This window comes from Sceloporus occidentalis, unplaced genomic scaffold, assembly GCF_023333645.1.
Source record: "Sceloporus occidentalis isolate IW3139 unplaced genomic scaffold, rSceOcc1.0.p SCAF_4, whole genome shotgun sequence".
Taxonomy (NCBI): Eukaryota; Metazoa; Chordata; class Lepidosauria; order Squamata; family Phrynosomatidae; genus Sceloporus; species Sceloporus occidentalis.
In genome coordinates this window covers 39,631,788-39,654,784 of record NW_028316984.1, presented here as the reverse complement: position 1 = coordinate 39,654,784, position 22,997 = coordinate 39,631,788, and the positions used below count along the sequence as shown (strand labels likewise).

The window sequence follows — 22,997 nt, the reverse complement described above, 5'->3', positions numbered from 1 at the left end:
TTTTGGCAAAGTAACTCCTTCAATCTTCAAAATGTTTACCCGAGCTTGGGATTGACTGCAATAGCTGCTGGTTGGTCCAGCTGAGAATAGATGAGCCACTTCCGGTACCTCCCATCAAGTTTTGCCACCTCTACACGATTTGTCCCAGCATCAGTCCAGTAAAGGTGCCTTGTTTAATTCAAATGCAATGAAAGAGAGAAAAAGAGAGAGAATATGTTTCTTTGGTCAGTATTAGGTGCAGTATATGAGAAAGTATCTTTTTGACATTAATTAATCAAATGCAAAATATTAGAGGCAACGGCTACATCAGCATTTATAGGTAAGTAGAATTCTTCAGAATCACGGTGCACTGTGCCCACTGCTCAGTTGTCCTCACCTGGATTTTTATCCCACTGGAAATAGTTAAAGTAAAAAAGAAACCAATAAGAAAGTAAGAACTTCCCATTACATTATAATCCACAAATATTCCATTTGTTGCTTCTCTTGACAAACTAGAATCTGAAGCCAAGATTTGAATGATTTTCCATTTTTGGTTTGTTAAAGGATGGACAAGCCAGAATAAAACATAATGGGAACCTAAGTTTATCTGTTCTTGATGGGAGAAGGAGACAAACAAAAGTGATTGAACAACATGCACAAGTGTGCTGCCTGTAAATGATAAGCAAAGTTACTGCCACAGAAAGAGTGTCTAATGCAACCATCTGAGATTTACCACTTATGTGGCCCACAGATCTTAGGACCTCTTTGCCACAGAATTCATGCAGATATTCCCAGAGCTATAAATCTGTCAATCAACACAAATTAAATCCTGGCCGTGAAAGTGAAGCTAAATTACTGAAGGTCATTTAAGTGGGTATTTATTCAAATACTGAGTCTCATTTTGGGAGAAAGGCAGGCTGTAAATCAAATCAAATCATTTCTCTGTATCTATACTGAATGTCCAGATCTTGTTAGATCTTGGGAGAAGCACTACTAGAGGGGAGGGAAACCCAAAATTCTAAGCAGTAAGAGGTTGGTTCAAGCCTTCTTCTAGTGCATCCTGGCTGCATCCACACTGAAGAAATAATCCAGTTTGACACTGAGCCATGGCAGTTAAAGTGGTATCAAACTGGATTATTTCTGCAGTGTGAATGCAGTCAGACAAAGAAAATGTTTATATAGAAAACTGTGGAACTTGCAATTTGAGAAACAAGAAGACAAATGTGATCACATGTGACATGCTCTCTTAAGAACTGTAATTTACAAGGTCTCCTATTTCATAGCATTTCCTGGATCTATCACAAAGAATATGGCAGCTAACTGGCAGCAGAAGTAAACAGACAAATGGCAACAATAATCACAGTTTTCAACAGAGTATAAGTAAATTAAGGTCTCAGGGCTGAACAGTTTATGAAAGGCCTGATCCTACATCTCAGTGAGATGCAACAGTGTCTAAAAAGCCCTCTTCATTTGCATATCATTAGTATATACCTATATGCCAACACTAAGAAGAATCCAGAGTTTTTAAAAGGAGCATTTATGCAACGCAGGTTAAGGTGTTTTCAGTTTTTGAAAATGCAGGTACAAGATTACACCTAGGGAGAGGATTTTCTTTTTCAGATCTGTAATGGAGAAGTGATGTCTGGGTGGTGACACCAGTGACTTGAGCACGTGCCCACCCTCCATTTCTGACCATGGACCACCAGTAAGGTACATGCACTACTCATAGCTTGTTTAGATGCAATCCCAGATCAAAACCTCTCAGATGATGTAACACTGGTAGTAACAACTGAAAGTCTACAGATGTACTTAGTACTAATTAATTGGAGCATATGGGTTTTGAATGAGCCCTTGGACTTTGAAACAAAAAAGTTGCTCAAGATTTATAGCCTTTTTAATCTTCAAAAATGAGTAATTTTTTAAAGTTATTTTATGTATTAAAGAGCTTTCTAAACCACCTATTGGAACTGCAAGTTCTCACAACGTGGGGAACAACAATAAATAAAACATGATCACTGTACTTACTTCCCAACCCAGTCCACAGCTAAACCAACAGGACTGACCAGATATCTCAGATTCAGATCAACTTCTTTCACTGGATTATTTCCGCTGCTTTCAAATGTGGGGATATAGGCACGTTTGATTGAACCAAACTCTGAACCACGCCCCAGGATGCTATAATATACAACACCTGCAGAAAATTCAGAGTTAGCTTTTAGTGGAAATAATTACTGGTCTCTTGGACAATGCAAAGCCAAGACAAATAATGGCATTTAATATTTCTTGCTGAATTAGTAAAAAAAGAGAACATTCTTCCAAGTCCCATCAGTGAGAAAAAACTAATTATGACCTACAGACATGACAGCTTAACATATCATAGAAGCAATGATTTGGAGGAGGATGCATTCTGGGATGTTGTTAATAAAGAAGCCCTACTCAAGAATTCAAAAAGGGAATAAAATAAATGCAGAAGTGACGTAGCCATTCTCACCCCACTATCTCTCTCTTCATATGAGGAGTAATGGAACATGACAGTCTCCATTACACATGCTGCCTCTCCACATGAGATGAGAAACTCTACATATAGTGGAGAATGTCCTTTCAAGACTATCACACTTCACATGAAGAGGCAGACAATGAAAGGGCAAGGCTAGGCACTTCTCTTTCCTTGTGCATTCAGGTTCTATTAGTGTCTATTATGAACACCTAAATTAGCGCCTACAGTGAGTGCCAGACGCTTCAGCTACAAGCGTTAGGCCAGGGCCTACTGATTAGCAAGGCTGCCATATGTTAGGATAGATACAGACAAATGTGGGAAGCTGGGGGATCACATTAGTCCTCTCGTGAACCCCATGTCAGAGACAACTCGAAAATAAATTAATTCAGACTGAAGTCAGACCTTTGGTAACAGAAGGATATATCTGGGAAGGAATGAGAAGACTTCACAAATGCATTCAGTTGTTTTCAAAAGTCAAAGTAAAAAAGAGACTTCCTTTTCAGTAGTTACGTTTTAGCTATGAAAACTCAAAAAATACTCACTGAGGCCTACACCCTCAGGGTCCCAGTGATAGTCTATGGCTTGGATGTGCTCTTCATTTTCAATATAATCAGAGTATTGCTCAGATGACATATTATACCTTCGAATACGGACATTGTCAGGCAGGAGTAAGATTGGTGGGTTACCTAGAAGGACAGTAAAACACATTTTCTTGACATATTAAGCAGTTCTTTTCATCAAGGAATACAGATGATCAGTTAATAATATAATTTATTCTCACAAATACATTATCATGGATGTCCGACATTTTCCTTGTTGGGATGTTTAAATTCCTCGTATCCCTAGTTACACTTGGTGGTAATTTTCTACACAGATTAAAACAGTCTTGGGTATTCAAATTGCTTATACTTCTGGCAAAAACTAATTAAATCAAAAAAACAAGGATGTCTTTTAAAACATGCATCATCATCTGGAATTGCTCGTGATATTCGTTAATTTTCTGCCTCATGCTAAGCAATCTTACTATTTCCTTTTCTTTTCATTGCCTAAGGCAAGATTCCATCCGCTCAAACCTATCAGGCACAAAAGCCATTGGCATTAACTAAGACTACCCCTGACTCTCTTGTGTGATAAAAGTTCATAGGATCACACTATAAATGGCATATACTCTGATCTATTTATGCTCATTAGTCTGTGAACTACAACAGCAATCTGTCAACAAAATGTCTTTGATTTATATCAATCTAATCTCTCTTTAGAGAAATTATTACAGCTAATTTTCTTCTGTTGACAACTAAATGAACAAGCCTCTTTGTTTTCTGGAAACTTGCAAGAATATCAGTGGAATGAAATGAGGTGGGGGTTGGTGGGAGAAGGACACATTAACAGGATGTCAGAGTAAAATTTCTTTTGCCTTTTTAAAGATATCAATCATAGCCAAGCAATGGGCACTGTTTTTCATGAGCCTTACAGCTACAGTTCTGCACACAACTGGAACAGAAGGGCATATAAAAAAGATGAAGCCTCACCTGAAACCTGTCTTAGTTATACTCCAACTAGACTACTGCAGTGTGGGGCTGCCCTTGAAATGTGTTTAGAATTTTCAGCTGCTCCAGAATGCTGTGACCAAGGACCTATTTACACTACACAACAATTATAGTGCTATTACTGAACTTTAACTGACATGGCTACCTCCTATGGAATCCTGGGATTTGTAGTTTGGTCAGAGGCACAAGAGGAGCTCCGTGGCTGAGAATTTTAAATGCCTCTCATTAAACAGCCATTCCCAGGACACCCCAAGACAGAATAAAGGTAGCTAAAAATGGAATACTAGCACTGTAATTCTGTAGTATAGGTGGGCCCCAACTTATTGGCCAGAAATGGTCATAGAGAATTACCTTCTTGCTATAATTCAGCTTCACCATATAAAGTCTGTTTTAAAGTTCAATTCAAAGGGATGGTTATGACCTATAAAACCTTGTATGACTTGGTAAGGCTATCTGGAAAACTGTATTCTCCTATACAAGCTTGAACAGGTGTTGAGATCTTCAGAGGAAGTCCTTCTCTTAGTGTGCTGCCACTGGAAGGATGTCGGTGGACATGTGAGAGAGGGCCTTCTCAGGCTGCATCTACTCTGCAGAATGAATGCAGTTTCACAGTGTTTGAACTGCCATGGATCAGTGCTATGAAAATCTGGGGTTTGTAGCATTGTGAGATATTTAGACTTCAACAAACTACAAATCCCAGGCTTCCATAGACTGGAGCCAAGACAGATTAGGGTGGAGCCATGACAGTTAAAGTGGTGTCAAACTGCACTGATTCTGCAGTTTAGATGTAGCCTAAGCAGCTGCTCATCAGCTCTGGAATTTCCTGGCCAGCAAAGACTTTTCTATTCAGACAGACCTTTCATATGCCCGATCTAGACGGGCCTATAGTGCGCGCTCATCACGTGCTAGGGGTTGGCCGAGGGCGCACCGCCCATACGTGCCTCACCCCTAGCACGTGATGAGGGCGTAAAAATGGCGGCGCCCTGTACACACGGACGCCAACATTTTGATGCCACAGACACTTAGCGTCCACACGTCGTGCCCCTTTGTGACGCCGTGAGTGCACCATTGACACACTATGGCGTCACAAGGGCGCCGCAGAAAGAACCCGCTTTTTGCGGGTTCTTTTTGCCGCACGAGGAAGCCGTGTGGTTTGTCCGCTGTGGCTTCCTCGCACAGGAAAACAAGGCGCTGACAGACCACCCTTTTTGGGCGGTCTGTACCCCGCCATAGCTAAACTGAGTAAGTCACTGGAGTGTTAGTGAGAGACTGGCTGTGTGGTCCTGATGTGCATCTAATGAACTTTTTAATCTCCTTATAATGTTTTAATTACATTTGTTTTTATTCTATTTTACCTGTGTTAACTACCTTGAGTGTCATTTACTGGCAAAAAGGTGAGGTACTAAGATATCAATTTAAAACAAACACACAATGCTGTAAGGCCAAGCAAAAAAGAAAGATTTGTTTCATGAGAAGGTTCACAATATTTAATTTTAACTTAATTTTCCTGGAATGGAAATAGTAGCTGAGCTTACCATTGGCAGCACACTGCTTGCCCTGCTGGTCCCCAACTGATCTAAATCCCTCAGCACAGAAACATTCATAACTTCCTTTGGTATTCTGACAGACCTGAGGGCAAGTTCCAAAGATATCACATTCATTAACATCTGAAGGCAGAGAGAGAAAGAGAAAAAAATACGAGTGTTAGTTTTGTTTAAGAACAGAATACAGTGAACCCTTGTTAAATGCTGGGGATTGGTTCCAAGATACCCAATGTATAACAAAATCCGTGTATGTGCAAGTCCCATTAAAAATAATGACATAGCATAATGGTGTCCTTGAATCCAGTACAGTCAGCCCTTCTTATACACGGATTTTTATACATAGATTCAAGCATCCACGGTTTGAAAATATTGGAAAAAAAAATTCAAATATCAAACCTTCGATTTTCCATTTTTTATAAAGGACACCATTTTGCTATGTCATTATATTTAATGGTACTTGAGCATCCATGGATTTTGTTATACATGGGGGATCTTGGAACAAATCCCCAGCATATAACAAGGGTCCACTGTATTGATATACCCACAGCAGCCAACTCAATGATTCTTTAAACTTTGCCTTCTTCCATTGTTTCTTTCTCTTGTATTTCTATTTAAGCCCCTTCTCATTTTTTTTATGTGTGCAGCACCCTAACTCAGGAAAATTCTACCACCACCCACATAGTCATTTCATTCTACCTCGTTACTTCTAAACATGACTTTCTTTTAACTGTAGTTCACCCTTGTTTTCATTTGCACACTTTCCTTTCTCTTTCCTTTTTGCTTCTCTCATTTTATGAACTTTTGGACTGGCTACACTCACATGGAATAGTAACCCACAATTCTGGTGAGTTCTGGGCTGCACCCGCACTTCAGAAATAATCCAGTTTGACACCACTTTAACTGCCATGTTTAAGTGCTATGAAATTATGGGAATTATACTTTTGTGAGACATTTAGCCTTTTCTGTCAGAGGGCTCTAGTACCACAACAAACTACAATTCCCAGAATTCCATAGCATTGAGCCATAGCAGTTAAAGTGGTGTCAAACTGGATTATTTCTACAGTAAGAGGTCAACTCTGGTTTACAGTTAATAATACAGTTGTCCCTCCATATCCACAGATTCTTTATCCATGGATTCAAGCATTCACAGCCTGAAAATATATATATATATATATATATATATATATATATATCCAAAAAAACAAATCTTGATTATGCGATTTTACATAATGGACACCATTTTACTATTCCACTGTATATAATGGGATTTGACCATCCACAGATTTTGGTACCCATGGGGAGTCCCCCAAAAACCAAGGGCCCACTGTATCTGCAAAAGCATGCCGCATAGTCCATCAGAAGCCTGCCTTACCATTCTATCTAAATTTAGTCACTGTTAAGTTTAGTCACTATTGACAGGAAATAATCTGTTTATTTTATTTTACTGAATAATTTAAAACTGCTTATTTATTTTTAATGGCATAATGAAAATGACAAAAAGGATATAACTCATCACTGAAAATTTCCAAAGCAGAAAAGGATCTGAAGATGAAAAATACCATCACAGTTGTTTCTGTTCAGTTCACTGGGGCTGTATCCAGGCTTACAGGTACATATAAAGCCGCCTTCAATTAAATTGGTACAGTTGTGTTCACAAATATTTTCAGCACAAGTTCTACCTGTTCCAGAATCTGGAAAAAAAATTAGAACCAAAATTATAATTTAAAACCAGAAAATTCTAAAATTATTTATAAATAGACAGTTAAAATGACAAAGGTCAATGTTCACTCACCCCAGCATGCTTAAGAAAAATATGTTGGCAACATAGGGATATTGCCAGCATTCTTTTCTTCCATGGAAACATGAGAGTTCCATGGGATCATGCTTTTTGAGGGATGAGATGAAGGGAAGGTTGCTTATTTAGCCCTCCACTGCACCAATATTAATAAAGCAAGAGGGAGATGGGTGACAAGGTGGAAGGAAGATGAAAGACATGCACTTCATGTATCTGTTACGGAGGACTTGGCAGTAGGTCTGAATTTCATGATTAATTTTATTTCAGTGGGTTTATAATCACTTCCAAAAAAACATGGGTGCTTTGAAACAGAAATTTCCTAGTGTTGCCAATCAAAAGCATTACACACCTATTACATTTTGCCTCCTCAACGTGTTGTTTTTTTTGTTAATGCAAACAAAAAAGTTGGAAGAAGTGGTAAGAAAACACTAAAGAGTTACAGATGTAAAATGGCATTGTGAGGACCATTGTGAAATTCTGTGTAAGAAACAGAATGGCTGCAAGATTTTTTTTTAAAAAAGCCTTTATTAGAAGCACTTTATGACTTATAGGAATATGCAAAACTCCCAGGTCATGTTCATTTTCCTCCCCATCATGATGTATTTGTAGTAAGATGTGAGTGCATCTGCTGCAATACTTACTGCAGCCCAGTTCATCAAAATGGTCTCCACAGTCATCATAGTTGTCACACACATAATGTAGAGGGATGCAGTTTCCATTGCCACACTTGAATTCTTCAGTAGTGCAAGGTTTAGGAGTAGGTTCTCTGCCTGCATGATGGTAAAACAAACATACACATTCCTCAGAAGTTGCTGAGCAAATGCTACAGACCTTGTTATACAAAATGTTTAGACCTTAGGACAACTTCTGTGTATCAGACTTCCTGGTCACAGTATCCTCCAGTTATGTTGGATGACAACTCCTATCTCCTATAACCACAACAGCCATGCTGCTGCTCCTGAATGATATATGCTCTAATGCAACATATGTGGAGGCTGCTGGATAGGAAAGGACTATTCTCTATTAAAAAGAAAGTCCAGGGCTAGAAAGCAAGAAGGCCTGGGGAGTCCACTCTCCAGAAATCCTCTTGCATAAATTGCCAACTGATGGAAAGACTCGCCTCTCACAGAATCTATTCACACTGCAGGAATAATCCAGCCTGACACCACTTAACTGCTATAGCTTAATTCTATGGCATTCTGGGAATTGTAGTTTGTTGTGGCACAACAAAGCGGTGTCCATCCAGATTATTTCTGCTGTATGGGTGCAACCGTAGTTTCTGTCACTGCATACAATATGGTGCTGGAGGCCATCACAGGAAATCTCTAAAGTTGGCCTGGATTTGCTGCTTTGGCAGCAGGAGACCACACAAGCTGGGAGAGCTCTCGGAGTGCTAACCTTTAAGGTGCTGAAGCAAGAGCCCTACCTAATTAAGGGTCTTCTAGATTGGGTGGCATAAAGCATTCAGCCACCAGGGAAAGAGGCTGTTAAGTAAAATTTGAGCCACAGAATAATTTGCAGATCATTTGCCTTGAGTTCATTTCAGATTTCATCTTATGGAATTTTACCTCTTCCTTATATCATACCTTTTATATCTGACTACATATGTCTATGTCATGTGCGCTGAATACATGGTAAACTAATAGTAAAGAGTGGTTTATTTTATGGCATGCATTAATGCTTTTGTACTGTGATCTAAGGTTCAAAACACACTGCAGAAATAATTCAGTTTGAGACCACTTTAATTGCCCTGGCTCAATGTTAGGGGAACATTGGGAACTTCTGGGAACTGTAGTTTTGTGAGACATTTAGCCTTCTGTCAGAGAGCCTCTCTGTCATAAAGTTCTGGTGCCACAACAAACTACAATTCTCAGGATTCCCTAGCACTAAATCAGGGCAGCTAAAGCAGTCTCACACTGGATTATTTCCGCAATGTGTTTTGGACCTAAATCACTAAGAAGCTGTAGGTCCTGATAGCAGTCTTAAGCTAAACCAAGTTCAGACATTCATCTGAAAAAATGAAGGATTAGAAAAGAAGATGGAGACATGACCATGCATGTATGCCCCATTGCAAAACATCAGGAAAAAAGTTATAAATCTTTGTGCATTGTTGCACAAATGGTTGGGAAGCCTGGGTGATCTGAACCAATGTTCAAGCATACATAGTTACAAAGCTTTCCAGGCCTTGGGACACAACACACAAAGGTTTGGGATGTTGCTAGATCCATAAGAACATCTGGGGATGGGACTGAAGTGAGTTCCCACATCCCCACTATTCTTTTAGTTCTTGAGGCATTCAGCAAAATCCCTCAACAGAACGTTATAATTAGCTAATAATTACAAGGTATGCTAATTTACTAATCTCCATATTTTATGCAGGCGGATAGACCTACAATGTTCTTCCTTCTCATCACTTCCATCTCCACAGTCATCTTCCTGGTTGCATAGTTCATGGCTGTAGATGCAGCGATTATTCCCACAGCGAAAGCGAAACGGTGGTTCACAGGCAACATCCACTGTAATTAAATAAGTCAGTGATATTTAAATTTTGTGTACTTGGCACCAATATAAAAGCTCCTGTTAAAACATGCTTAAAGCATGCACAATTCAGGGACAGGCAACCCTGGAGGACATGGGGCTAAATCTTCCACCATTCTTGGACCCACCACAAGTCACACCACTCATTCTGGTCAAAACCAGAAATGTCTGGCAGTTCACTTCCAGAGTGTTAAAAATATCAGGAAAATCCCTTTTTAAGTAACCTCTTTAAACAGAGGCTGGATGGCCATTTGTCAGGGATGCTTTGATTGTGATTTCCTGCATGGCAGGGGGTTGGCCTGGATGGCCCTTGTGGTCTCCTCCAACTCTATGATTCTAATTCTATGATTCTATCATCATCATCATCATCATCATCATCATCATCATCATCTTCAATTATATCCTGCCTTTCTCCCAGTAATGGGACCCAAGGTGGCTAACACTAAATTAAATAAATAAATAAATAAATAAATAAATAAAATGAAAAAATAAAAGTATAAAATCAGGAGCCAGATGTGGGATAGTAGTTTGAGCCCTAGAGACCATAATGCAAATTAATGCAATGTTGGCCTTATCTAGGGTCATGGAATGGGAAGCAGATGAAATGACTCACCTAGCTCCTCCAGTCTCCCTTCTCACTGCCATCCTTATCCCTGAATTCCAGTTAAAAGGCCAACATTATATTACAGTCACATTACACATATTGCATTCCTTAAATAGCCTGGCACAAACAGAGATGAGTGACAACTCTGGGTTTCTCTCCATAATAGTCTAGAAATTTTATGAGTTGAGTATTTCAGGGGGATAAAATCTGGGAAAGCCTGTACCACTGTATGCTCAGAAAACATCTGCATGTCATTGGCTGCACTACAATTTAACGAGTAAACTGGCATTTGTATGAGAAATCTATAGTCCAGGATCCAAAATGCTAGATAGCAAATGTTTCATGTACCCCCATGTGTTTCTTCAACAGTGAAGAGCACCACTTTTAAAAAAATCTTATTTAAAAGTGAAAGGTTTTCAGAAGCAGTTCATAACATGGCCAAGGGAGAGGAATGCTGATGGTTTTCTGTTCACATAAACACAAATGTTTGTTATGCCTAACAATATTTCTGGAGGCAAGCCACAGTTTCAAGCAACTTTCTCTAGCTTACAGCAGAAGTGAAGTTCTTCATCTGAGCCATCGCCGCAGTCATCATCTCCATCACATTTCCAATATGGCTGAATACAGACATGGTTCTTGCACTCAAACATTGTGCGTGGACAATAAGTACCATTAGGATAGCGGGTAGCTGGTAAATGGAAATTGAGTCTTTAATATCTCAGTTATTTTGACTTATAATATCATAGAGACATTTATTATTCTGTCTACTTTTCAACTCTTTCATTAAGTTTAAAGAAAATCTTTCATTATGTTAATCAGCCAATCGATATTTGTTACATATTCTTGGCTACTGAATATGTAAGATCCCAATCTCGGGAGAAATGACATCTCGCCCAATAGGATTGTAGGATACAAGGAGATAGGTCTGGTTTGTTTTTGTTTTTTTTCTGTTCTTGGTTTTTGGGTTGCAGTGAGACTGCAGTTAATAATTACTAAACACTGAAAACTCCACTATAGCACCAGAACAAGAAAATGAGATATTTCAGTTTGAGATCTACTACCATTATTTCTGCTATATCTACAAAATTCAGAATTTTCTTGTAATTTAGGACATAGTAGGGGGGAAAAGGGAAGGGTGAGTACATTAAAAAGCATTAGATGTCACCTTCCCCAAAATGGGGAGGATGCAGTCAAACAGAACATATGATCTTTGCCAGCTTCAGTTACAATTCAAGACACTCACGACAAGTTGCTTCATCAGAGAAATCCAGACAGTCTGCACTTCCATCACATCGGAATCTTTCTGCAACACAATGCCCACTGTTGCACTGAAAATAACCTGGGTGGCAGGTCCTTAGTTCTAAAAAGAAGAATAAATGGATGCTGCAACTTTTTTAAAACATAAGGATGGGGAAGGGGGGCCTATGGGAAGTAGCCATGGAAGATTTAATGCTCTAATCCAGACCATGGAAAGTTGACTCCTAAAGGTATTTATTTATTGCACTTACATCCCCCCACCTTTCTCTCAAAATGGGATCCAAGGCAGCTCCTGTGGGTATGGAGAAGAGCAGAGGAAGCCCACCATTATTTCCAATCGGCAATAAGTGAAAACACTGGGGGCTGCTCTGATTGCTCCTCAGCATGCCAATCAGGAAAGAAGAAAAAAACAGTTCTGTAGGTATTCTGACAGCACTTGCAAGTGTCAGGTGAGTTACAGACTTAGGATACAGCCAGCACCTGAAAATATATATCTGAGAGGGTTTCACTCCTCCTCCCCTTTCCTTGCACTGGAAAAAGAGAACAGAAGCAGAATCAGCCACTCTCAGATGGCATTTGTAGGTATTACATCATACCTATGTCAATTTATATTATACTTTAAAATGTCTTTAGAAAACTCAAACAGCAACACTCACCACAGTCCCGTTCATCTGAATTGTCCTCACAGTCATTGTCATGATCACATATCCACCGCGAAGGAATGCAGCGCAGATTCTCACATCGATACTCACTTTCTGTGCACTCACGGGGACCTTGTAATAAAGAAATGCAGGAGAGATACAACAGGTAAATCCAGGGTATCATTCAACCTCTTAAATGTCCTCACAACCTCTTACCATCCCCCAGTTTTTCACTCTTCTCTCAAAAGAATTACCCAAACACCTCCTGAAGTGTAAAGACTATGTAATTGGCCAGTCTGTTCCATTTATCCCCCTCCCTACAGTACAGTACAGTACAGTAGTATATCAGGGGAGAGAGTGCAAAAATGTGGCAAAATAGTTAACAACACCCCACACCCAAGCTTTTAGGAATGCCATGTTATTGGCCATATTTTCTTAACAAAATTGATAGAAAAAATAGTGTGGATGAGATATCTTCAAAAAACCCTATCCCTTAGGTCCTGTAGATTAAAGTCCATGACCTCCCTAATTTAGTCCCTCCATCTTCTGTGTGGTTTTCTCTTTCTACTTCCCTCTGCCTTTCCTAGCATTATTCTCTACTTCTACTTCCCTCTACCCTTCCTAGCATTATTGTCTTTTCTAATGAGTCATGCTTTCTCATGACGGGCCAAAGTACAATAGCCTCAGCATCTTGGCTTTCAGGGAGAGTTCAGGCTTGATCTCTTCTAGGACCCATTTGCTTGTCTTTTTGGCTATCCATGGTATCCTCAGGATTCTTCTCCAGCACCAGGTTGCAAATAAGTTGCTTTTCTTCCTGTCCACATTCTTCTATTACATTCGTACATGGTGATGGGGAATACAATGGATTGCATTCTAGCCTTAGTGCTCAGTTGTGTATCTTTACTCTTTAGGATCTTGTTTAGTTCTTTCATGGCTGTCCTTCCCATTCCTTGTTTTCTTATTTCTTGACAGCAGTATCTGTTCTGATCAGTGTTTAAGCCAATCTTTTAACTATTGTGATATCCTCATTGTCTAGGTTGAATTTATGTAGCTCCTTTATTATCATTATTTTTGGTTTTTTATGTTCAGCAGCAAGACTACCTTTGTACTTTCTTTCTTGAGCTTCCTTCATAAGTGTTCCAAGTGTATGATGTTTTCTGCTAATAGTATGGTGTCATCCACACATCTTAGATTGTTGATCTTCCTTCCTACTATCTTCCTTCCTCCTTCATCTAAGTCTCACCTGCTCTTTGTATGATATTTGCTGTGTACAAATTGAACAGTTAGGGTGATAAAATGCAGCTTTGCCTGACCCCCTTGCCAACTGGGAATCATTCTGTTTCTCCATATTCTGTTCTAATGGTAGCTTCTTGTTCTGAGTACAGATTTCACATAAGGACTATCAAATATAGTGGTATTCCCATATCTTTAAGAGAGTTTCATAGCCTTTCATGACCTATGCAGTCAACGGCTTTGCTATAATCTATAAAACACATGATGATTTTATTCTGTAATTCCTTGGTGCACTCCAATACCACTGTATGTTTTGCAGTATGGCCCCTAGTGCCTCTTCCTTTCCTGAACCCCATGTGCACCTCCAGTATGTTTCTCTTCATATATGATTGAAGTCTATGTTGCAGAATTTTGAGCAGAATTTTGCTAGTGTGGGAAATAAACGTTATGGTCCTATAGTTGCTGCTGTCTACAGGGTCCTGTAGGCCCCCCAAAAACCTGTCCCAATGTAAATCACTACACTGGGATGTTTCAGAAATAGGAACATTAATTCAATGATATTTTTTGCTGTGTCCTAAACTGCAAAAATTCTTGGTAGTCCAGAATTATTTTCATTAGGGCATCTCAACACCCAGGTAATTTTTTTTACTGTTTTCTCAATACTTTTGGGTATTCTTTCCATCTCTATTTACAAACATCCCTGATCTCATGTCCCCCTGTTCAAAAACAAGTCCTGCTCCTTGAGAGACAGGTAAACCTACATTACAGCTTCTGTACAGGACATATAATCTTGTTGACATTAATCGGGGGGGGGGGGGGGGAGTAATAACCACTCTACTAACTGGTGACAATTTAAAGTGAGGTTCATAGCTAATATTCTTTATTTAAAAATTAACAAGACATATCCAATAATTATAAAAATAATTTTAAAATGTTTATAAATGTGTTAATTTCAGTTAGGGTTATAATTATGGAAAGTTGCACAAATATAAAGATCCTTTACACACTGTGGACTGGTTTATAAAAGTACTATTTGTTGCTACAAAGGTTTCATTAAGTTAATGGAACAGATACACACATGAAATGGAATTGAAAATGAAAGAATCTGTTACTGAGATAGGCAGCTTGTCAGATAAACCAGAATATCAATAAACATAACCTAAATTGGATGTTTTAGATTTTACAGTGAATAAATTCAGTATAATACTGAGTTTGTGTATTTATTTATCTGATTATTATTATTATTATTATTATTATTATTATTATTATTATATTTCCCGCCTCTCCCTGCAGATCGAGGCAGGACTGCAGCAATAAAACAATTCCATATAAAATACAATTGTTAAAACAATAACATTACTACTGATTCACTAAAATAACGAATCATAAATTAACATTCAAACTAACATTCATACAATCAGATCAGAAGCAGAGTATTTAAGATCTCTTATAAAAGATCAGGTGGGTAGGCACGCCGGAAGAGATCCATCTTTAGTACCTTCTTGAAGGCATCTAAGGTGATGATAAGACAGATCTCCTCTGGCAAGCTGTTCCACAACCTGGGGGCTGTGGCAGTGAATGTTCTGTAAGAAGTTGTTGTTAGCCTGGTTTTTGAGTACTGCAATAGGTTCTTTACAGATGTTCTGAGAGTGCGGGGCGGATTGTATAGGGAGAGGAGTTCTCTCAAGTAACTCGGGCCCAAGCCATGAAGGGCTTTAAAGATAATAACCAACACCTTGTATTGCGCCCGGAAGCTAATCAGCAACCAATGATGGGATTTTAACACTGGTGTTATCTGATCTAGGTATTTCAGTGACCAGTTTGGCTGCCGCGTTTTGAACCAATTGAAGCTTCCGAACTTGGTACAAACGTAGCCCCATGTAGAGCATGTTACAGAAATCTAAACGAGAGATTACCAGTGCATGTACCACTGCTTCAAGGTCCTTTTGGTCCAGGTAGGGGCGCAGTTGGCGTTATCAACCGAAGCTGGTACCAAGCACTCCTGGCCATCGCATCTACTTGAGATGACAACTGTAGAGATGGATCCAGGAGTACTCCCAAACTGCAAACTTTGTCCTTTAGGGGAAGTATGACCCCATCCAGGACTGGTTGACAAATCTCCGTCCCTGGACTTGGGGTACCTATCGCAAGTACCTCTGTTTTCTCTGGATTCAACTTGAGTTTGTTTTCCCTCATCCAGCCCATTACCAACTCGAGGCAGGCATCCAGAGGAGAGATGCCATCCTTAGTCACTGTAATAGTCGAAGACATAGAGAAATAGAATTGGGTGCCATCAGTGTACTGATAACACTGTGCCCCATGTCTCCGGATGATTTCTCCCAGCGGCTTTTAAATGGAAAACTAGCAGTGAAACATTTTAATCCTCAGACATATCTGTTGGTAGCCATAAAATTTTATGGGTTAATTCCAAATGCTGTCATTGCATAATTATGAAAGAGTGATATATCTGTAGCTTTAAAATGTGTAAGTATTTAAAAGATTTGAAATATTTTAATTTGTATCTCATCTGATAAGACAGAATGTATCACATAGGCCATTAATCCATTTTTATATATACAACACCAAAGAAATCTATAATGTTTGGACTTGTCAGTAGTAGTAATTTTTTGCATGCCAGAGAGTTTCTTTATTAAAAGCATTTTTTACTACGTGGGTTGAAATCAAAGGATCTGAAAAGCCTATATGACTATTTAACTGGGGTGGAAAGCTCAATCTGTACTGGAAAAGTAAACAATAATTCAGTGCTAGGTTATCATTATTACAAATGCTAGAAAGGAAGGAAGGAAAGAACTTACTGCAGTTTTGTTCATCAGACTCATCTTCACAGTCATTATCTCCATCACATTTCCACCGCAGTGGGATACACCGGTGATTATCACAGCGGAAATCTCCCAAAGGATCACAAGTCCGTGCCTCTGCAGCACACACACACACAATTGACAAAGCAGTCAGTGGGGCATCCTAATACTAATACATCCTTCATACTAATACATCCTTCCAAAATATGACTGGGAAAGCACAGGGGTATGATGTACATGTACATCAGGCCTTCCCTGATTAACTGACCCAACCCCTTGATGTGGACTGATCTGAGGATTGCCCATGATGTCAAGCCTCTGTCATGACTGTTTTAATATTTTAATGATTTTAATCATAATGGTAGTTTTATTGTATTATAATCATGGGGAATTGGTTGGGAGGGAGGGTAGTGGGATGTATTTTATTGTGTTATATGTTTTATTGTTGTGACCCGCCTTGATCTTCGGAAGATGTGGTATATAAATAATAATAATAATAATAATAATAATAATAATAATAATTATTATTATTATTATTATTATTATTATATATGCATAACACACCAGCAAGAACTTAAGCAGCTGGAAGTGTGTTTTGAAGGGACTTCTGTAACACAAATTTTGTGGAAGAGAAGAAAAATATCCCCAGAAGAGAAAGTATTCTGTTTAAGTTTTGCAAAAAGATTTTGCAGAAAAATAAGACCTTGTTTTCACAACATTTGATAATCAAGTTCTTTTTCTCAGAGGAACAAACCAGCTAAGAATATCTTCTATAATCAGAACCCAATGTAACCTTTAGTAGTCACCTGGTCAAACCAATCAATTGCAACATCAAGTCATAATAATTCAAAATTCAAAGAACTTGTTGCTGAAGTTCAAATAACATTTTTGGGGCAGATCTCTCTCCTAACCACAAGCACCAACCCAGTATTCAACATCCATGTTAATTAGGGATCCATCTATAATCATTATATTATACTGCTAATTCTTACTGTGAATTCCTGAATGCATGAATCTCAACACATACATATCAGTTGCTTTACATCCTGGGGTGCAACAACTAGTACATGGCCACTTTAAATAAATTCTTCAGTCCTTAAACATACCACAGCCTTGCTCATCACTGTTGTCTCTGCAGTCATTGTGACCATTACATACAGCCCAGAATGGGATGCACCGATAATTAGTTCTGCAACTGAATTCTGTATGGTTATCACAACGATAGGCAGGTCCCACTAAAATAAAGGGAAGAGTTAAGATTTAATTAGTGAAGTATTGAACTCTTTTTTAATTACAGATTTAAAATACTGCTGTTATACTGCTTTCAAATAACATGCTGAAAAGACCAATAAGTTACAGGTATCATGGCCTGTCCTAGAGGTGTTCATATTTAAATGGCTAAAAGGCTTTTCCACCTACAGGTGCTCAAATCCAGTTATACAACAGAGAATTACAGAGAATTATTCTAAACATGTTCTGGTACCTGAGGAAGAAGACCTACATGGTAGCCTTGATCACCAGCACATACATATACAGTGGAACCTCGCCATACGCGGGGGATCCGTTCCGGATCCCGCCGCGTATGGCGATTTCCGCCTATGCTCGAGCCCCATTGTAAACAATGGGGCTCATGCGCGGCGGCGCGGGTGCACACGGGGCGCAACGGGCACGCGCGCCCATTCAATTGAATGGGACACGCCATCCCTTCCGCCCTGCGCGCGCGCCACGGCTTGAGCGCATATGCTCAAGGCCGCGTATGGTGCGCCCGCATATGGCGAGGTTCCACTGTAACACCGGGGTGAGCAAAACACAGTCTTGGAGCCATGTGCCCTTTTTGTATCTCTTCACCCTCCAAACTCTCTGGAGTGCCTTTTTATCAGCCATAAAAAGGGATGGCATACCTCCCCTTGAGCTGCCATTTAGATTTTGAATAGACTGCAACCTGCTCTACCCCATCCAACAATCCCACTTTACAGAACCAAAAGTGACCTTCCTGTTACTTGTTTTTCTTCCGGGGGTGGTGGTGGTTGGGAGTTGGCAGTGTGTGAATGATGTGGGACACCGTAGAGCAGAAAATTGGTTCCTATGCCCATCACTAACACTAAAAAATTGACATTCTTCTTTAATATTGCACCAAATCTGTCACCTATCATGGCCACATTGCTCACAACTGGAGTCAGATATTATCCTAATTCCAATTTGTCCTACTTCACCCTGATATTTTGAATTAGAGGATATTTTCAGAAGTTCTCTGAGGCTCAAAAAACAGAGGTGCCAGTTTTTTCCTGTCTGTTACCTTCACTGATTTTCTTTTTTGAACAGCATCATTGTTATGTGTGAAATGAGGAAGGAAGAAATGGGGGAAATTGTAATTACCATGTTGCAATGTCAAATGGAGTAGAGTTTCCATCACATAGCTGCTCAAAAGGTACTGCTGGACCCTTGATTAACTCTCTATGGAGGCATGAATGTGTGAAAATGGTTCTTAAAAGTGGACCTATAAGTCTTTTATCAAATGCATCCACAGTCTAGTTGGTTAAAGAGTAATCAAAGCATGGGTTATCTTCATATACACCCATCATATTCAAGATTTTCATTGATTTGGTAGGAGTAACTAATGGCTTCTAAGCCAATTGAGTTATACGGTGCTGTCCAAGGTGCTGAACCTATTTTAGGGACAGAGCTCATTTTCTTGGCTAGCTCTTTTAAAGTTCAAACTAAAAGCTATTGCATATTCACTATCCCACTTATATGGAAGTCGCCTCCCAGTAGCACTAATTAATGCTTACTAAGTAAAGTACCAAAGGACTAATCTGAATGGATTAAGGATGCTGTGACCTTGTTGAGCCCTGGTGGCACAATAGTTAAAGGCCAGCACTGCAGCCCCAACGTTGTGAGTTCGATCCAAGGATGACTCATCCTTCTGTTCTTTTGTAGGTTGGTTAAAATGAGTACCCAACTGGTTAGGGGCAACTGGTGCTGAGTTCACTATGAAGCAGCGTAGAAATGTAAATACTATTGCTATTACTATTGTTGATGTGACAGCAATGTGCCTATATTTTTCCTACATTCTCTGCAACATGCACAACTCATTCATGGGGCATTTATTCCAAAGTGCTCCACTGCAAATTAGATTCTGCTGTGTTTCATTGTGTATTCTTGGCATACCAGTATCATCAGTGAAGGCAAAATCAGCCAGTGCCTTCCAAACTCTTCAACAAATAAAAATGAATACAAGCTGTACTCAACTTACTGCATTCGTGAATAGGTTCATCCGAGTTATCTCCACAGTCATCGTCCACATCACATTTCCAGGACTGGGGGATGCAGCGGCCATTGTCACATTTAAATTGCCCAGGTGGGCAGGTTCTGCTGGCACAATGAGAACTATCCTCATCTGAGTTATCACCACAATCATCCTCTCGGTCACACTGCCAGGCTTCTGGGATGCATCGTTTATTGGCACACTGCCACTGATGAGACTCGCACTGGTGGTTGGCTAAGAGGAACCAAAATTGTGTTATCTTGACATTACTATAGAAAGAAAAGTAAATGCTGTAGAACCTTACTTGTGTGAACTGTTTTATGAATGACAATATTTTGAGTAATCTTCAGTGTGGAACAACGGGGGTGCTAAATATGCAGAGACATGGAGCTAGACAATATCCTAAGTGATCACAGGACTAAAAATAACTGATCTTTTGATAGGAAGAAGGTCTTATTTGATATCATGGCATGCCATGGTAAGATGCCATGGTAAATCCTGGTAATTCCTGGCTTACTGTAGACAAACCCACATGGTGGCTCCTATTTTTATGCTTGCTGTTAGAACAAGTGGCTAAACAAACCATGGACTTTGGTCTCTGGTTAATTTTCAAGATGTCTGTCATAAAACTAGCTTTTTGTGGATTAAAGCAGTTTCTGATTCCATTACTGACATCACAGATAAACTGTGGGTTGTCAGCAAAGCTGTGTCTTGGCCTGGTCAAGATCAGCTTGAGAGTTCCCAAGCAAAACTAATTTTGGCTGAGTGATGTAGCTGTGGAAAGTTACTTATCTGCAAACGTTAGATCATTCAACATTTCTGGCCCCCTGATTGGCTAATGAAACACTATGGTTTCTTTAGACAAATATGGAATGGCTTATGTTTCTTGATACACATTTCCTAAATGTGTTTGTGTTCTCATGCCAGCACATCGGTGTTGGTGTGAGAATGATCTTGCATTCTGTTTATGCTTTATTCTTGCAGTAAGAGATCCTGCCTGATCTTTTGGTATATGTATCTATATAGCTATATTCTGCCTGTTGTTAACATATATCCCAAAGAGTATCGTGGTTTGGAAAAAGTGTTAAACTGGTGTTGGGTGTGTTTATTCTAGTAGTGCCTTTGTACTAAACCCAATCCTGAAGGTTACTTTTTCTGGTTACCTAGTCAAGGCTCTAGGCCAGTAGGTATTACTTTTGGTCCTTCACTCTTAGAACCTTAATAATGTAGGCCTAGGCTTCTCCTTCCTCAAAATATGTGAACAAATAAGGGATAGTGGCAGTCTACTAGGTTGGTTTGGTTTTTATTCCTGGCAAGAGGTAGATGGGCAAAAGACTCCAGCTGGGTGTGTGGAACCTGAAAACCTTGGCCTCAACCCTGCTCACCCCAGCCCAGCCCCAACTTTGAAGATTTTCATACCAGGCAGATGCGCTGATAAATTGTACCTCAAATGTTGAGAAAGCGTGTGTGTGTAAAAGTGACTCCCTCTAGCGTCACTGAATTGTTCAGGAGAGAGCATTTCCTCTGAATGCAAAGTTTCTGTTCAGAGGAAAATGCCCTCTCCTGGAATGATTCAGTGATGCTAGAGGGAGCTGACGATTCCCTGATGATGAAGAAGCGTGCCAGGCTTTCACATGTGCGCGCTTCCTCAACGTTTGAGGGACGACTGACCAGCGCTTCTGCCTGGTATGAAAACCTTCAGTATCTCAGTGTGGCAGCAATAAGGACTGACTAGTTTCTCTAACTCAGAGAAAAAATCCCCTGGATTCTTCTGCACAGAATACTTTGTGCAAGGGGGAGCAGCTGAGAATCCGAAGCCAGACACTAGTTCACCTCTCAGAAACCAAAATTATACTGAATTCTGGCTTGTGTGTCCAAACTTGGCCATTGTGTTTAACTATTCACAAGAGGCTTTGTCTCATTTTCTGTTCATGAAAAAGTAGTGGTTCTTACTTCTCTAAACCCCTAATCTTGCTAGTGATAAGTGCTTGATATATTGACAAGATGTTGAGAATAAAGAACAAGCCACATACCACAAAGCACATGGTCTTCATCTGATCCATCTGGGCAGTCTGATAGGCCATTACACAAGTAATGAGAGCTGGTACAGTTGCCATCATTGCACTGGAACTGGCCAACATGGCAGTACCTATGAGGGCATGTGGAAGGTTCATCAGAGCCATCTCGGCAATCACTTTGCCCATCACATTTCCACCAGATGGGAATACATCTATTAAAAAAAGAGTGTAGAGCAGAGATAAGGATATTTATCTTGAGGAAGCAATGACTTTGGACAACCCTAGATAAACTGTGGATTTGTTTGTTTGTTTTTAAAAAAGGCAAATCTCACTCTAACCAAGAGAACTTACTTCCTGGTAAAGTTGCCTAGCATTGTAAGCCCAGACTGTTTACACAAAGCTAAATTAATCAAAAATTAATATATTTTCTCATATAAAGGTCTCCTGCATGTAGTTGCACCTACCTATAAAGAGCCAAAAGACACTAGATTTCCATCTGATCTTGGAAGCTAAACAGGGTCAGCCCTGGTTAGTACTTGAATGAACCACCACGAAGGAATGCCAGGCACGCCAGGCACTACAGGCTATATTTCAGATGAAGGAATTGGTAAAACCACCTTGGAGCATTCTTTGACTAACAAAATCCTATGAATTTTGTGGAGTTGCCATAAGTCTACAGGCAATTTAAAGGCACATACAGTCGGCCCTCAATATCCTTGGGGAATCCACTCTGGGTCCTCCCGCAGATACCAAAATGTGTGGATACTCAAGTACCATTGTCTTCAATGGTGGCATGGCCACATGGCTGCGCCACCATTGGGGACAATGGGACTTTGCCTCCCCGGCTGTCCAAAGCCCGCCTCAATGCTCTTACCGCACAGGCGGCTGCCTCCTCTCGCCACCACTTTTCCCTCTGCCCCCTCTTTCTCTCGCCTCCTCTTCCCTCCCACCGCTGCCTTCTCTTCCTCCTCCCCTCTTGCTGCCACCTCTTCTTTCTGTTACTTCTCCTTCCTCCTCTTCCCGCCACTGCTGCCTCTACCTCTTCTTCCTCCCTTCTCCTCCTCCTCCTCCACCTCTTGCTGCCTCTTCCTCCTCTGCCTCTCTGTCACCACCCCACAAGAGCTTGCCATCTGTGGATGCTGGGATCCATTGATGGCAAGTCTGCAGATACCAAGGGCCTACGGTACTTTACCAGAAAATACTACAGATCAATGTACTGGTATTTTTGAACATATTTAGTCTATTTCTGGGTAAATTCTC

The 22,997-nt window shown here is 40.0% G+C and overlaps 1 protein-coding gene across 1 annotated transcript in view; it reads right to left on the bottom strand.

Annotated features, from left to right (window-relative positions):
* Positions 1–22,997, bottom strand: part of LRP2 (LDL receptor related protein 2) — a 203,180-nt gene that overhangs the window by 28,016 nt on the left and 152,167 nt on the right. Inside the window, exons 56-69 of the mRNA XM_089523031.1 lie at positions 21,753–21,949; positions 19,708–19,953; positions 17,561–17,689; positions 16,452–16,571; positions 12,418–12,534; positions 11,748–11,864; positions 11,055–11,192; positions 9,756–9,878; positions 8,004–8,132; positions 7,127–7,258; positions 5,559–5,690; positions 3,019–3,162; positions 2,005–2,170; positions 40–168 (exon numbers count right to left, since the gene is read on the bottom strand). Of these exons, the coding sequence (XP_089379157.1) occupies positions 40–168; positions 2,005–2,170; positions 3,019–3,162; positions 5,559–5,690; positions 7,127–7,258; positions 8,004–8,132; positions 9,756–9,878; positions 11,055–11,192; positions 11,748–11,864; positions 12,418–12,534; positions 16,452–16,571; positions 17,561–17,689; positions 19,708–19,953; positions 21,753–21,949 (2,019 nt within the window). The remainder of the gene's footprint in view (positions 1–39; positions 169–2,004; positions 2,171–3,018; positions 3,163–5,558; positions 5,691–7,126; positions 7,259–8,003; positions 8,133–9,755; positions 9,879–11,054; positions 11,193–11,747; positions 11,865–12,417; positions 12,535–16,451; positions 16,572–17,560; positions 17,690–19,707; positions 19,954–21,752; positions 21,950–22,997) is intronic.